The following is a 14,027-nucleotide window of genomic DNA, read 5'->3' as shown; positions in this document are numbered from 1 at the left end:
GTCGTTGATTTCATACTATTGTCCAAAAGTTTGCGTATAAGTTTAATATTTTTGAAAGATGCTCATCAAGGCTGGATTTATTTGATAAAAAAAATCCAGCAAAAACATTAATATTGTGAAATATTATTATAATTTAAACTAAATGTTTTATATTTTACAAAATTTTATATTGTCATTTATTCCTGTGATGGCAAATCTGTGTCTCCAGTCTTCAGTGTCACATGATCCTTCAGAAATCTTTCTAATATGCTGATTTGGTGCTCAAGAAACATTTCTTATTATCAGTGTTGAAAACAGTTGTGCTTAATATTTATGTGGAAACTTTAATGTTTTTTCAGGACTCTTTGATGAATATAAAGCTTAAAAGAACAGCATGTATTTGAAATGGAAATCTTTTGCAACATTATAAATTACTTTACTGTGTCTTTTGATCAATTTAATGTGTCTTTGCTGAATAGAAGTATTAATTTAGGACATCTTGAATGTGTGCCATAATAATACAAGCTCATCTTCAAGAGCCTCAGTCACCATCTTCTTTGGTGTTCTCTTATTCCCCCAGAACAAGTTCAAGAAAGAGGAAAGAAATAACTCATGGAGAATAGATAAAGCTTTCAGTAAGTGACTTTTAGCAGTTAACCTACCACCTTAAACTAACATCTAAAAAAAGACTAATGAAATTGATTCCTTATGGAATTAAGTATTAAGACAGTTGGTTGAAAATGAAGTAAACTGAAGTACATTTTCAGAGGAGAAGCGACGTCTTGATCTAGATTTCTTCAAAAAATTAATGGAGCAGGTCCTAAAAGACGAGGAAAAAAAGAAAAACAAAAACAAAGAGCTCATCAAGTTGGCTAAAGCACAGAGTAGAGTCCAAAGGAAAGTGAGAGGTCAGTTTATTTTAACTTTCAATCTCTGTTTAAAATTGACAGTTTTTTGGGGCAAATTCTTATGCACACTTTAACTATTTTCTGATGCAGCGACTAAAAGAAAGGAAATGGACACTTCAGAGGATTCGGACAGTGATGTGGTTGCAGGAGAAAAGGAGAATGAGGACCTCTCAAATGATGGAGGAAGTGATACCACTTCAAAGAAACACAGGGGAAGAGGTGCGAATACTCCACAGAGGAGAATCAAGAGGACAAATTTAGAGGGTATGCTTTAAGCAACAATGGAAAATATATTGTGTAATAGACCAGTGCCTGGTTTCACAGACCGGGCTTAGATTAAGCCAGGATTAGACCTTAGATCAATTAGGACATTTAATTAGCTTTTATAAATGTGCCTTAGAAAAACACATTACTGGTGTGCATCTTGAGACAAAACAATGGAACTGACATATTTTAAGATTTGTCAACAGCTTAAACATGCATTTTAGTCTGGAACTAGCCTTAAGCCTTGCCTGTGAAACTGGGGGCAGATTCTTCAATTTTCTGAAGAACATCTTAAGTTGGTTCAAAGCATATCTTACAATTGAAATCACTGCCTGTGCATAGTGAAACTTACTGGCTGTCTTTTTTAGATTGTTTTTCACATTATTAATTATATTATATTCTTTATATTATTGATTTTCTTTGGTAAACATTTGATATATTTCATTGATGGTTTGTAGCAGCAATAGATAAACCTGAGGACGCCCCTTCTGATGGTCAGTCACAAGATGACAGGTAAGAATTAACCAAAATATAAGATTAAATCCTAACATTATTACATTTAAAGATGCTTTTAGTCATTTTTTTTTTTTTCAATTAAAGGTGACGTGTACACTACCATTCAAATGTTTAGGGTCATTCTAATATGCTGATTTTGTGCTCAAGAAACATTTCTTATTAGTATCAATTTTGAAAATGTGAAAAATTGTGCTGCTTAATATTTTTGTGGAAACCGATATATTTTCTTTCAGGATTCTTTGATGAATAGAAATTTCAAAAGAACAACATTTTTTTTAAATAAAACTCTTCTGTGTAACATTATAAATGTTTTTACTGTCACTGTGGATCAGATTAATTGATCCTTTCATAATGGAGTATTAATTTCTGTAAAAAAAAAAAACTTTTACTGACCCCAAATTTTGGGAACGATGATGTAATTTCTGCACTACTAGTGTAATTTATGTTTATGAGACCATTTGGGGGTTGAAAATGATTCTCTTTCTAGCAGGTTAAGGGAATCTGATTCTTCAGAGAATATAAACAAGAGTCCTGCTATTAAACCAGCTCAGCTCAAGGGTCGATCCCAGAGACCGATCCCGAACTTTAGCCGAAGATGGGGGAACAGGCGCCCTGAGCCCAAAAGCAATACCCGGGAGGGCGGGACCTCAGTCGCGGGGGAGGGTAAAATGGACAGGTCCACCAAGGTAACGTTTTCAGCTGTTTAATGCGAGATTCGACCAATCTTACACGTGTATTATTGTACAAAGGCAGTTTTATCTGACATAATTGTATAATTTACTCTTTTTAGGTGCCTTCAGACTTGATACAAGAGGAGAAGAAAAAGCAGTCAAAAGGTTTCCTTGAATTGGAAGATTTAGAGGAAGAACCTGACCTTAGTTCTGTACATGAACAGATATTTAATAAACCAACCAGGTAAGCGTGACAATATTTAGAATATTTTAATCATAACCCGGTTAGGGTTCTCAATGCAAATTTTTTTAGTATTATTTATATACTGTTATACTATTTATTTCTATTTTGAATTAGCTTATATTTTTACATTTTGAGTTTTTATTTAAATTTTCATAATTTTACAGTGTGTTTGTCATTTAAATTTTTTGCATTTCTATTTAGCTTTAAAATAAATTCTGTTTAGTTTTTAACTAACTAAGTAATTTTAGTACTTCAGCTTAAACATTATTTTATTTCAGTTAGTTGCCTAGGCAAGATTTCTTCAATTTAATTGTTCATCTAATATTTGTTATTTTACTGCTGCATTATTTTAATTAACGGAAATTCTTTTAATAGCTTTATTTTAATTAAAAATACCAACACTGCAATGCAGATGTAATTGTCAATAGATTTAGAATCTTTTGATAAATTATGATGGATGTAGAGCTGCACAATTAATCTTTAAAAGATCGCAAACTCGATTCAAACACCCACGTAACCTTATTCCTGGTTTTCCTCTCCTCCTGATTGGTCAACTCGAGACCAGTCGGCCCGTTCAACCACACACACCCCACAAATTGAGAGCTTGGGAGGTGCTTGATGCTTCAAATAAAGAAGATTGTATAAATTACATCGCTACACCAGTAGGTGATGACAAGTGACTGTTAAAAATGCATTTGTCATTGAATCATTCATTAAAGAGATTGTTCAAAAACTATGATTCATCCAGCAATGAAACCAGTGAAGTCTTTATGAGCGAGCCATTAAATCATGCATTCAAACTGATGCTTTTAAATAGACTCTTCAGCAATTAACATTTGTCAGAACCTATAGTAAATTACATGTTATTTTGTTTAGTTGTCTATTCAGAATCTTGGGAGAACCGTGATCTCTATTTTAAAAAAAAAAATCGTGATTCTCAATTTATCCAGAATCGTGCAGCTCTAGATGGATGTGTGAGTCAATTTATTTATTTTTGATGATCTTTTTTTTTTTTAGGCATTGTTCTGTGGTCTTGTTTTCAGTTTTGCTAGTCATGCTAATTATTATTTCTCTTTTATTTAGGTCTGGAAGGATCCCTAAGCTCTCTCAGCATGTGATGCAGGCAGCAGCAGAGGAAGAGGAAGATGAGGAAGAGCTCTCTGAACCACCTGTGTCTTCCAAAACTTGTAATAAGGGCATTAAGGCACCCGGGCGGAGGGCTAAATTAAAACCAGGCCCCACACTGAAACAGGGCATGCACAGGAGGGGGAAATCTAGACTGGTGACCTTAATGGCCTCTGGAGCTGAAGATGATGATGATGAAGAAGACGAGGATGTAGAAGATTGTGTCCTGAGCCAGGTGGACTTTCCTTCATACCCTGAAGAGGAAAACCAGGCATTCGTGCCAATGAGTCTACGCCCTCTACTGCCCGTTAATTCAGAGGTGGTAGAAACCATGGAAGAGGTGTGTTTATGTATTATCATACTATAAAGGACCTTATTGGAACCCCCTTCATCACATATCAGTGTGGCTTGCTCTGTTCATAAACTCCCCTGCTTGATGTCTGATGTTTTTTTTTGTGTGCATAAATTATGTTGTTATGGTTAGCACTCAAAGAATAAGGCCAGAAACATATTTTACGCCAGGAGTGTCTGGCGACCCCCAAGGTTTCACAGTTTTCTTGGAAAAAAGTAACATTTACAATTACAATTCTTTTTTTTTTTTGCTTTCTAAACACTAACCATAATGATTTTATTCCATTAACAGTTTGTAACAATGAAAAGAAATCTGAATACAATTTTGTGGGGAAAATTTATACTTAGAATGTGTTTCTGACCAAAGTGATGTTCAGTTTTGTTTCACCATTCTGTTCATATTCATTTCTGCATGTCATATCAAAAACTCACAACCTTCCTACCTTTCATTGCCCTTCCCTTTTTTTTCTGTCACTCATTCCCATTGGCTCCCAGCTGGACATTTCTGTGAATGTGCCTGATATCCTGGGCACATCCCAAAATGCTTTGTGCCCCGAGATGTCATATGAGCAGGCAACGTTGCATGCTGGTCCGGTTACTTATGAACACCAGTTGGACCTGCTTGCTGTAAGTCTCCCCAGCGTCATTAATGTCCCTTGTCACATCTGTTAACTGTTGTGGTGTCCATTATAAACACACAATTCATTTGTCAGCTGAGTCTAATTTCTTTACTTTGAAATTGGAGTGTTTTTGTATGTTTTGGTTTTTGTAGTTTTTGATGAGTTGGTACTAATTTGTGTCTGTTTTGTTTTTAAGGATGTCATCGAGTTTCTTGACCCAGACCACATGGAAGGTAAGGTGACACTCTCTCAAGCTTTCCTACCACCAGCAAACATGGAGAAACAAATAATCTAACTGAACTACCACATGAGTTGTTATTATCTATATTAACCATGCATTTATGTCTAGTAATCATATGTAGTCAAAAAGGTCTCCAATATGCAATGACATGTTATATTCCAACATCAGATTATTTGGGCAAAACATGCACAGATACGTTTTCTGTATATATTTCTGTATAGATAAAAAAAAATAGGAATGAATTAATTTATGAAATATTTGTTTATAATTTCACTTTACACAATTGTTCAAATAAAAATGTAAAAATTTTAACATAAAATTTTGAAGAAATCAAATGCACTGACACAAGCCTAGTTTTTTGTTTGGATATTTTTTTTAATTTATGATATATTTGTTTCACTTAAATTGACAGTTGTTTAAAACTGTGATAAAATTGGGCAAAAAAAAAAAAAAAAATTCTTTTTGGATAATTTTTTTTGTTTATGGTGCAGTTATTCATTATTTTTTTATGATACATTTGTTTTATTACAATTTGCATAATTGTTAAAATAATATTTAAAAACAAAAAATACATATTTTAATGTATAATGTATGATTAATGAAATAATGATTTAAATGATACATTCACTATGATATTATATATATATATATATATATATATATATATATATATATATATATATATATATATATATATATATATATACTAATATAATGTAACGGATATATGATGATAATCATAAATTATACTATAAATTAAATATCTTTATTTTTTTACAGTAGTTTTTGAATTACTTTTCCATAACAATGTGTATATTGTGTCATCGACCAAACTTTTAAGAATACTGTATGATAAAAGTTTTGCTTAAATCACTAGCCCCTACATGCAATGCCTTTTATGTCAATGCAAAAGTCTTTTACCCAAAAGCTTTAATATTCTGGTGGTTCATAATTTATACATCTTTCTTTCAGTATGTAAGGAGATCAACAATGAAGCTGCCCAGACTCTTCTGACCATCGGGAACTCCGCTCAGATGACCCAGACATCCGAAATACCCTGTACAGGTAAGAATAGCTTCATAATGCAACCCTCTTATTTGCCTGAATCCAAATGGGCACTCAAATTGAATGAAATCTTTTTCAGGTGAAAATTATATTCTTGGACAGTCAAGCATTGAACATGAAGAGGTGGTTCATGAGGAAGTTATCACAGAAACAGCCATCATGTCCGGTCCTTCTGTAAGTTGCGAGTCAGAGTTGAAAGATGATGTTGAATCTTCCAGCTGTGAAACTCATATTCCAGAACTTTCTGCTGAAGAATCAAAAGAGGAGCCAATCGAATCACAGACAACTGATGCTCATCCTGGCATCATTCAACATGAGACACAGGATTTGGCTTGTTCCAACAGTGTTCCACCACCTAAAAGAGGCCGTTTCTCCAAACCCAAACCCAATATTGGTCAAGGTCTGAGAACCAGACGAGCTCCACAGCAGCAAATCTGTCCAGAACTTGTTACAGATTCTGTGGAGAGCTCTAAGGGTCCATCTGTCACGGAAAAGGATACAACTGCAACACAATCCATGCAAGAAGATTCAGTTCCTGTGGATCACCTGTCAGTCTCCTCTACTTACCCTGAGGTACTACAGCTGGAAAAATCATCTGAAATAAGAGAAGACAATCTTAATGTTGTTCCTGAAAGAGTGACTAAAGAAGATAGTGGATCTGTGTCATCTCTGAAGAGAAAGAATGATGATATAATCACAGAGGAAAAACTGAAAGAACAAGAAGAGGCGAGAGAACCACAACTGACTAATAGGTATTAAAACTAGCCCATTTATTTATTTTATTCATTTATTTTCACTGATACTTTGTCAGTGATCTATTTTTTGTGATTCAACATTTACATTTATTTTTTTATAGTTATAAATGAATACAATAAAATCAGTTGAACATTAAAATTGTTCCTTGGATAGCTAAAAATGCTTCCAATGGCGGCGGTTCTGATCCCATAATGTGAGACTGATATTCATGTGTCTAAAAAATGAGTAGTCTCAAATATTTTCTGTATGTTTCAGTGTGAGTGAGTCTCAGAGCACATCAGATGATCCTGCTAAACCTGTCAGGAGGTCCCGCGGACCCAAACCAAAACCAAACCTGACTCAGACATCCAGACACACACGCACACAGACACAACACAAAACAGGTATGACAATTCAAACCCAGCCACTATTATCTAAAATGTGAAATGGCTCTAAACAGGTGAATCTCACAAATATATATTATATTTGCATGGTTAAAAAATCTAATTTTTGTAACTGTAATAGATATTATTTTTAAATAAAAAGCAGAGATTAGATGCAGTATAATATACGTACTACCACCACAGTGTATAAATTGTTTTAACCTTTCAATAATATGTAATTTTTCTAATTACAGCAGATATTTTTTGCCTTATTACAGTTTGTTTTGAAAATGTGCTTTATTAATGTAAAAATAATGACTGAAATTTTCATAAAAATCTGATTCAGTTTTATTATGCAACTTATAATAAGTTCATAATATTTATTAATATATTTTTGATTTTGGTGTGACATATTACATTTATGTTCTTGAGAGTTTCATGAGATTCACCTTAACAGAACTATTGCTAAAAAAAATTAAAACAAAATAAAATATTTTTATGTTTGCATTTGTTTCCTCGCAGTTACAAATGAGAAACTGCCTGCTGCCGAGTCTTCCACGAGCACGTTCACTAAAAGCCCTGAAGAGGGTGCTGTAGTTACCACAGAATCTGATGTTTCCCAAAGTGCCAAAGAGGTTGCATCGAGCGCTGAATCAGCACAGGTAAAATATCAGTTAAAGGGGTGGTTCGGGATTTTTGACATCGGACCTCATTTTTAAGTCAGCCTGGTTGTTATTCATCAGTGGAGACATTTAAAAAAAAAAAAATTATCCAGTCCTTATATTTGGATATTTAGCCGATGCTAGGCTAGCGCGAGTCAATAGGTATATGTTAGCCAGCCATTAAAAACCGTTTTACCCACTCCACAGTGCACCAAACGCAAATCAATTATAACACTAGACTATCGATGTATATGTCCGTTGAGAGAATAATGTTAGAAATCAAACTTACCTTTCATCACATTGCATTAGTTATAATTTGTTCCCTGTAATCATAAGCCTTTGTCTACAGCAGCAGCGGAGTTATATTGATTACCTAGGCAACCGAGTGAGCCGGTCCACACATGATGCAAGAGTACCGGCATTTACCTGCCGCAGGCACACTGTGTGTTTACTTTTTGCCGCATTACTAACCGGAGCATAGTAAAATTCCGCAGCTGCTGAGAAACTAGTTCCTTTGGGATCATTGAGATGAAAGGTAATGTTTGATTTCTAACATTATTCTCTCAACGGACATATACATCGATAGTCTAGTGTTATAACTGATTTGCGTTTGGTGCACTGTGGAGTGGGTAAAACGGTTTTTAATGGCTGGCTAACATATACCCATTGACTCGCGCTAGCCTAGCATCGGCTAACTATCCAAATATAAGGACTGGATAATTTTTTTTAAAAAATGTCTCCACTGATGAATAACAACCAGGCTGACTTAAAAATGAGGTCCGATGTCAAAAATCCCGAACCACCCCTTTAAAACCGTTTTTTAGCCCTCGTACGACAATTAGAATAATTACAATAAGGACATCGGAATAATAAATATCATGTGTTCTGATATTTAGGCTGATATCTGAGTATCTCTTTAATTTAGGCAGTCAAAGATGTCACACCACCAGTTGTTTCCGAAGATGAGTCCAGGAAGAAAACTCTGGTCATGTTGGATGAGAACAAAAAGACCAGTCCAGTAAAAGTTTTTGAAGAGAGCACTGTGAAGCGTTTTGAATGTGAATCCGAAGAGATATCTGCTGAACACACTCCTGAGGAGCCTTTGTTTATACTTTCTCTCACTGAAATCCCACCCACTTTAGATGAGGGGGCGGGCCTTAGGACAGAGCCCCTCCCACTGACAGCGGTGTCTGAGCTGCATTCTCATGGTCAAAGGTATAGTTTGCTTTAAACTGTTATCTGATGCTGTAAAGCACTGAGACAATGCATCACTTCATAAACAAATATATTGTGAGATGTCCTGGTTTCACCTAGTTGACAATTTGTTAACCAAATGAATGCTGTGCATATTTTAAGTTTTTTTTTTTGTGAGACTGGCTCTCTGTGTTCTCAAATGTCAGTGTCTAAACCAGATTTCATTCATATATTTGCAAATGGTGCCATATGCTTTCTCTTGTATTTATTGCTTTTTTCCACATTCTGTTTAATTTCAGTGCTAATGAGAGCAGGGAGGTATCTCACCTTCTGATCACAGATGCTTTAGTTCCTGTGTCAGAGGATGAGGAAAAGAAAAGTGGAGAGGGGGATGTGGACAAATCGAGGAAAGGAGGATTGAAACGCAAGACACCAGTCTCAACATCTCAGGGGGTAATACATACATCTTGACTTTCAGCACTATTGATGCTTGATAAATAGTCTAATAAGTGACTAATAGTGAGGTAATTTCCTTTCTTAGAGTACCGAAGATGAGAGTCAGGCAGAACATCACGGTGAGAACATTTTCAGCAATTAAAAAATAAACACATGCTATTTATTGTCATCTGTCAGCATGTTGTAACATCTGTTCATGCATTGCACATTTTCTTTATGCCTTAGTAGTGGAATTATTGGGAAGCCCTGTGGCAGAGGGGACTAAAGATGAGCAGGAACATCTGGAGAAGAAGAGAAAACTACCTGAGAGAACCAGGAGAGGTAAGGGAGCTGAAATGACACTACCAATTTTTTTGTTTTTGAAAGTTTCACTGAGGCTGCATTTATTTGATACAGTAGAAACAATAATATTGTGAAATATTATCATAATTTATAATAACTGTTTTCTAAATGTAATTTATTCCTGTGATGGCCAAGCTGAATTTTCAGCATCATTACTCTAGTCTTCTGAGTCACATGATCCTTCAGAAATCATTCTAATATGCTGATTTGCTGCTCATTGTGGAAAACATGTGCTGCTTAATATTTAATATTTTTTTTGTGGAAATCATGATGCACTTTTTTTCAGTATTCTTTGATGAATAGAAATTCAAAAGAAAAGCATTTATTAGAAACAGAAATATTTTTGTAGTATTATACATCTCTTTAATGTAATGCATTGTTGCTGAATAAAAGTATTAATATATTTTAAAACTTTTAAATAGTAGTATATAATAATTAATTGAAACATAAATAATAATAATAATAAGTAAAAGAATATATATATATATATATATATATATATATATATATATATATATATCAATAAATTACTTAACATAAAGTTACTATTATCACTACAGGATCAGTTATTGTTAAAGGACAAGTTCGGTATTTTACACTTAAAGCCCTGTTTACAGATTGTTTCTGATGAAATAGAACGGTTAAGATTAAAATGTGGACACATGCTTCTGTCCCGAGAATTTTAGGTTTATTTCGCTTTCCCCCCCACCTACACAATGGCAGCCTATGGGCACTGGAACAATCCTTCATAAAACGCATTAAACTTTCGTTTACAAAGACGTGAAACTCACCGAGTGGTCAGGGGTGTTCACTGATATGCTCACACAAAAATCGCTGTAAAAGATGCTTTCCAACAGGTGTTTTACCATTCGTTGTAAAACTGTGGACCTATTTTTCCAAACGTCTCACACCCGTAGATTCTTCCGTTGAGAGCTTGAATAATAAACACTCCAGCCCAGTTGGTGGCGATAATGCACCTTTGCCAATTACAAGCAAACCACTGGCATTTCATTGAATACACAGAAGAAGCAGAAGAAGAAGCGGCGGAGTAATACCGTACCGCACACAGCCCATCCAATTCAAGTCAATGGAGTTGGACAAAAACTACGATAAAACCTGTTGGAAAGCATCTTTTGCAGTGATTTTTTGTGTGAGCATATCAGTGAACACCCCTGACCACTCGGTGAGTTTCACGTCTTTGTAATCGAAAGTTTAATGCGTTTTAGGAAGGATTGTTCCAGTGCCCATAGGCTGCCATTGTGTAGGTGGGGGGGAGAAGCGAAATAAACCTAAAATTCTCGGGACAGCAGCATGTGTCCACATTTTTATCTCAACCGTTCTATTTCATCAGAAACAATCTGTAAACAGGGCTTTAAGTGTAAAATACCGAACTTGTCCTTTAAAACATGAAGGATTTGTTCACATTTCATTATTATTTGACCCTGCACATTATCTACTTGTTAACAAATTATTAAATATGACATTTTTTTCGAAAAATCCTCTAATTATATACAGTGTATGTCAAAAATTACAACACATAAAATATGGGTTTTACCAATAAACTCTTCTGTGTTTAGCAAAGCTGCAGGTGAAACCCATCCCCATTTCAAGGAGAAATGCTCGAGGTGTTGATGCTAAAGAGGACACAGCAGCGCTCTCTTTAAAAGAGACTACCTCATTACCCATTTCAACACGAGAGACAAGATCAGTGCCAGAGCAAACTGTGTCTGCTGCTGTTTCAACTACAGACAACTCAACATCAGCCACCATCTCACACAGAGAAGCAAACACAGACCTCACTGCGACCAGCGATAGTTCTCGTTCACCTCAGCAAGAGAATGATCCTCAAGAATCTTTCCAGAAGGGTCCCTCCCAAGGCATCATGGGACAGGTGGACCTCCCATGCAAAGAGACAGCTGAGTTAGCTAGTGGATCAGACTCGCAAAGTGTCAGTCAGATCTCGCCTATTGCCACGAGTGGGTCACTTACGAGGTGGGTGGCTCTTTTACATAGTCTTGATTTTGTTTTTGGGGTCAACTAGAACGTTGTCGTGCTTAAATGATCAAAAAACACATTATTTTTCACATGTTTTACATTATTGCAGCACCTCTCTTCCCAGTTTGGCTCTAACACTCTGTTTAGTTCCTGTTCAACCGCTTTGAGCACTTTTGGAAATGTCACATATCTTACCATAATAGAGAATAACTCCCTTTGGAGTGAATTTGTGCTTTGTAACTTTGCAGACCTTTTTCATGCCCAAACAGCAACATTTCACACTAACGAAAGTTGAAACTTAAAAAAGCATAGTAGGTACTCTTAAAAAAAAAAAATTGTAATAAAAAATTAAATTGGCTTTGATTTTATCCCTAACAAATATGACATTAAAATCCATTTGTTTTATTTTTGTTCTTCTTTAGACCTGGCAGAAGACCCAAGGGGTTCCTGTCCTTCATTTCATCTAAGAGTACACAAGGACCCCCAGCAGCTCATCGAGGGGCCAAACCAGGCCCCCAAAAACCAGCAGTCAACACCGCACGACCTGAGAGAAAACGGATAGCAGCCGGCCCTGTTACCATTGCAAAAAACCCTGATGTAAAGGGAACGTCACCAACCTCTGCTTCCACCACTGCATCTGTCATTGAGGTATCATACAGTCTGATATTCCAGTACTTCTATGGCCACATTGTATATTTGTATTAATAGAATTGGATTCCATCTTTCTCTGCTCAGCAGAACTCAGAAGAAGAACCCACCAGTGTCTCCAAGTACTTTTTCAGTGACATCTTTACTGAAGTTGATGAGCTAGAAGACCTGGATTGAGGTTGGAATAACGAGCCAGGAACAACCAAGCAAGCAGTGAAAAATATAGATTGACATCAGTAGGGTGTATAGATGTGAATGTGAAGTTTTTACCAGGACACTTTTACCAAGAAGAACCACAACTGAAGATATGCAGTGAAAACGTACCTCAATAACTTTCGAAATATTAACAATGTCTTTTATTTTATTCTAATTTTTTTTAGGATAAATAATTACTAATTTATGGAAGCTTGTTTCCGCCACTGAATAAAACATTTTAAAAGATAATTGCGACTTTTTATCTCACAATTGCGAGTTTACATCTCGCAATTCTGACTTTATTTCTCAGAAGTGCGAGATATAAAGTCAGAATTGCGAGATAGTCGCAATTGCGTCTTATAAAGTCAGAATTCTGACTTTTTTCGCAATTGCGACTTTATATCACGCAATTCTGACTTTATAACACATAATTGCGAGTTTATATCTCGCAATTCTGACATCTTTTCTCAGAATTGTGAGGTATAAAGTCCAATTCTAAGGGAAAAAAAACTTTTTTTTTACCTTAGAATAGTTTATATCTCACAATTCTGACTTTATAACACGCAATTGCGACTTTATATCATGCAATTCTGACTTTTTATCTCCCAATTGCGTGATATAAAGTCAGAATTCTGAGATATAAAGTCAGAATAGCGTGATATAAAGTCGCAATTGCGAAAAAAAAGTCAGAATTCTGACTTTATAACACGCAATTGTGACTTTATATCTCGCAATTGCGACTTTATTTCACGCAATTCTGACTTTATATCTCGCAATTCTGAGAAATAAAGTCAGAATTGCGAGATGTAAACTCACAATTGTGAGATAAAAAGTTGCAATTATCTTTTTTTTTTTTTTTTTGTGGCGGAAACAAGCTTCCATACTAATTCACATTGTGGTAAAGCAAATATGTTTTTGATACAGTTGCACTCTTCATGATGTAAAGTTCAAATACGACTGAGCCTAACTGTGTTTTATTTGATCGTTGGTCCTAACCTTCTGCATTTTTTTTCCAGTTATGAATTGGCAAAACATTCATTTCTCTCAACCAATTCCTTAACATCATTTGGTTATACTTGTCTTTTTTTCCTTTGTCTTTAGAAAAGACCACTTATATATTTTTTTGAAAGTAAATTTTCTTTCTTTATCATTTATATTTATTTAAAGAGCATTTTTGAAACAAACCTCCATTTTAAATAAGCACTGGCCTTTCTTTCCAACTCCATCCTGTTTTGTGTGTTGGATTTTAGCATTTTTCAACATATTTTGTAGCATTTTTTTATCTTCAGCTTTTAGTCACAAAGCCTAGCCTTTGTTCAGTTTTATGCTGTTCATGTTCGCTTTTCATATTTGTGTTCAAATGTTCTCAAGCAAATGTTTTACATGTAGCCTATGTATTTGTAAATATGTTAATAAAAATTTTGCTGTCTGAA

The 14,027-nt window shown here is 35.0% G+C and overlaps 1 protein-coding gene across 8 annotated transcripts in view; it reads left to right on the top strand.

Moving 5' to 3' along the window:
- The window catches only part of LOC308705258 (uncharacterized protein), a 19,661-nt gene extending 5,634 nt beyond the window's left edge, over positions 1–14,027 (top strand). Inside the window, exons 9-29 of one of the 8 annotated variants that reach the window (XM_081390173.1) lie at positions 560–614; positions 747–887; positions 978–1,151; positions 1,610–1,664; positions 2,155–2,353; positions 2,458–2,582; positions 3,666–4,047; positions 4,554–4,685; positions 4,875–4,911; positions 5,892–5,984; positions 6,064–6,736; positions 6,996–7,123; positions 7,625–7,764; positions 8,690–8,979; positions 9,258–9,411; positions 9,500–9,533; positions 9,640–9,735; positions 11,334–11,748; positions 12,174–12,399; positions 12,487–12,612; positions 13,470–14,027. In XM_081390173.1, coding sequence (XP_081246299.1) covers positions 560–614; positions 747–887; positions 978–1,151; positions 1,610–1,664; positions 2,155–2,353; positions 2,458–2,582; positions 3,666–4,047; positions 4,554–4,685; positions 4,875–4,911; positions 5,892–5,984; positions 6,064–6,736; positions 6,996–7,123; positions 7,625–7,764; positions 8,690–8,979; positions 9,258–9,411; positions 9,500–9,533; positions 9,640–9,735; positions 11,334–11,748; positions 12,174–12,399; positions 12,487–12,576 — 3,639 coding nt within the window. In that variant the 3' untranslated portion in view covers positions 12,577–12,612; positions 13,470–14,027. Of the gene's footprint in view, positions 1–559; positions 615–746; positions 888–977; positions 1,152–1,609; positions 1,665–2,154; positions 2,354–2,457; positions 2,583–3,665; positions 4,048–4,553; positions 4,686–4,874; positions 4,912–5,891; positions 5,985–6,063; positions 6,737–6,995; positions 7,124–7,624; positions 7,765–8,689; positions 8,980–9,257; positions 9,412–9,499; positions 9,534–9,639; positions 9,736–11,333; positions 11,749–12,173; positions 12,400–12,486 lie in introns of all 8 variants that reach the window. The other 7 variants (XM_081390174.1, XM_081390178.1, XM_081390179.1 and 4 more) reach the window with 7 other exon arrangements.

This window comes from Scardinius erythrophthalmus (assembly GCF_964197995.2).
Source record: "Scardinius erythrophthalmus genome assembly, chromosome: 17".
NCBI lineage: Eukaryota > Metazoa > Chordata > Actinopteri > Cypriniformes > Leuciscidae > Scardinius > Scardinius erythrophthalmus.
Note: the sequence above shows the minus strand (reverse complement) of the source record. Positions and strands in the feature narration are given on the sequence as shown.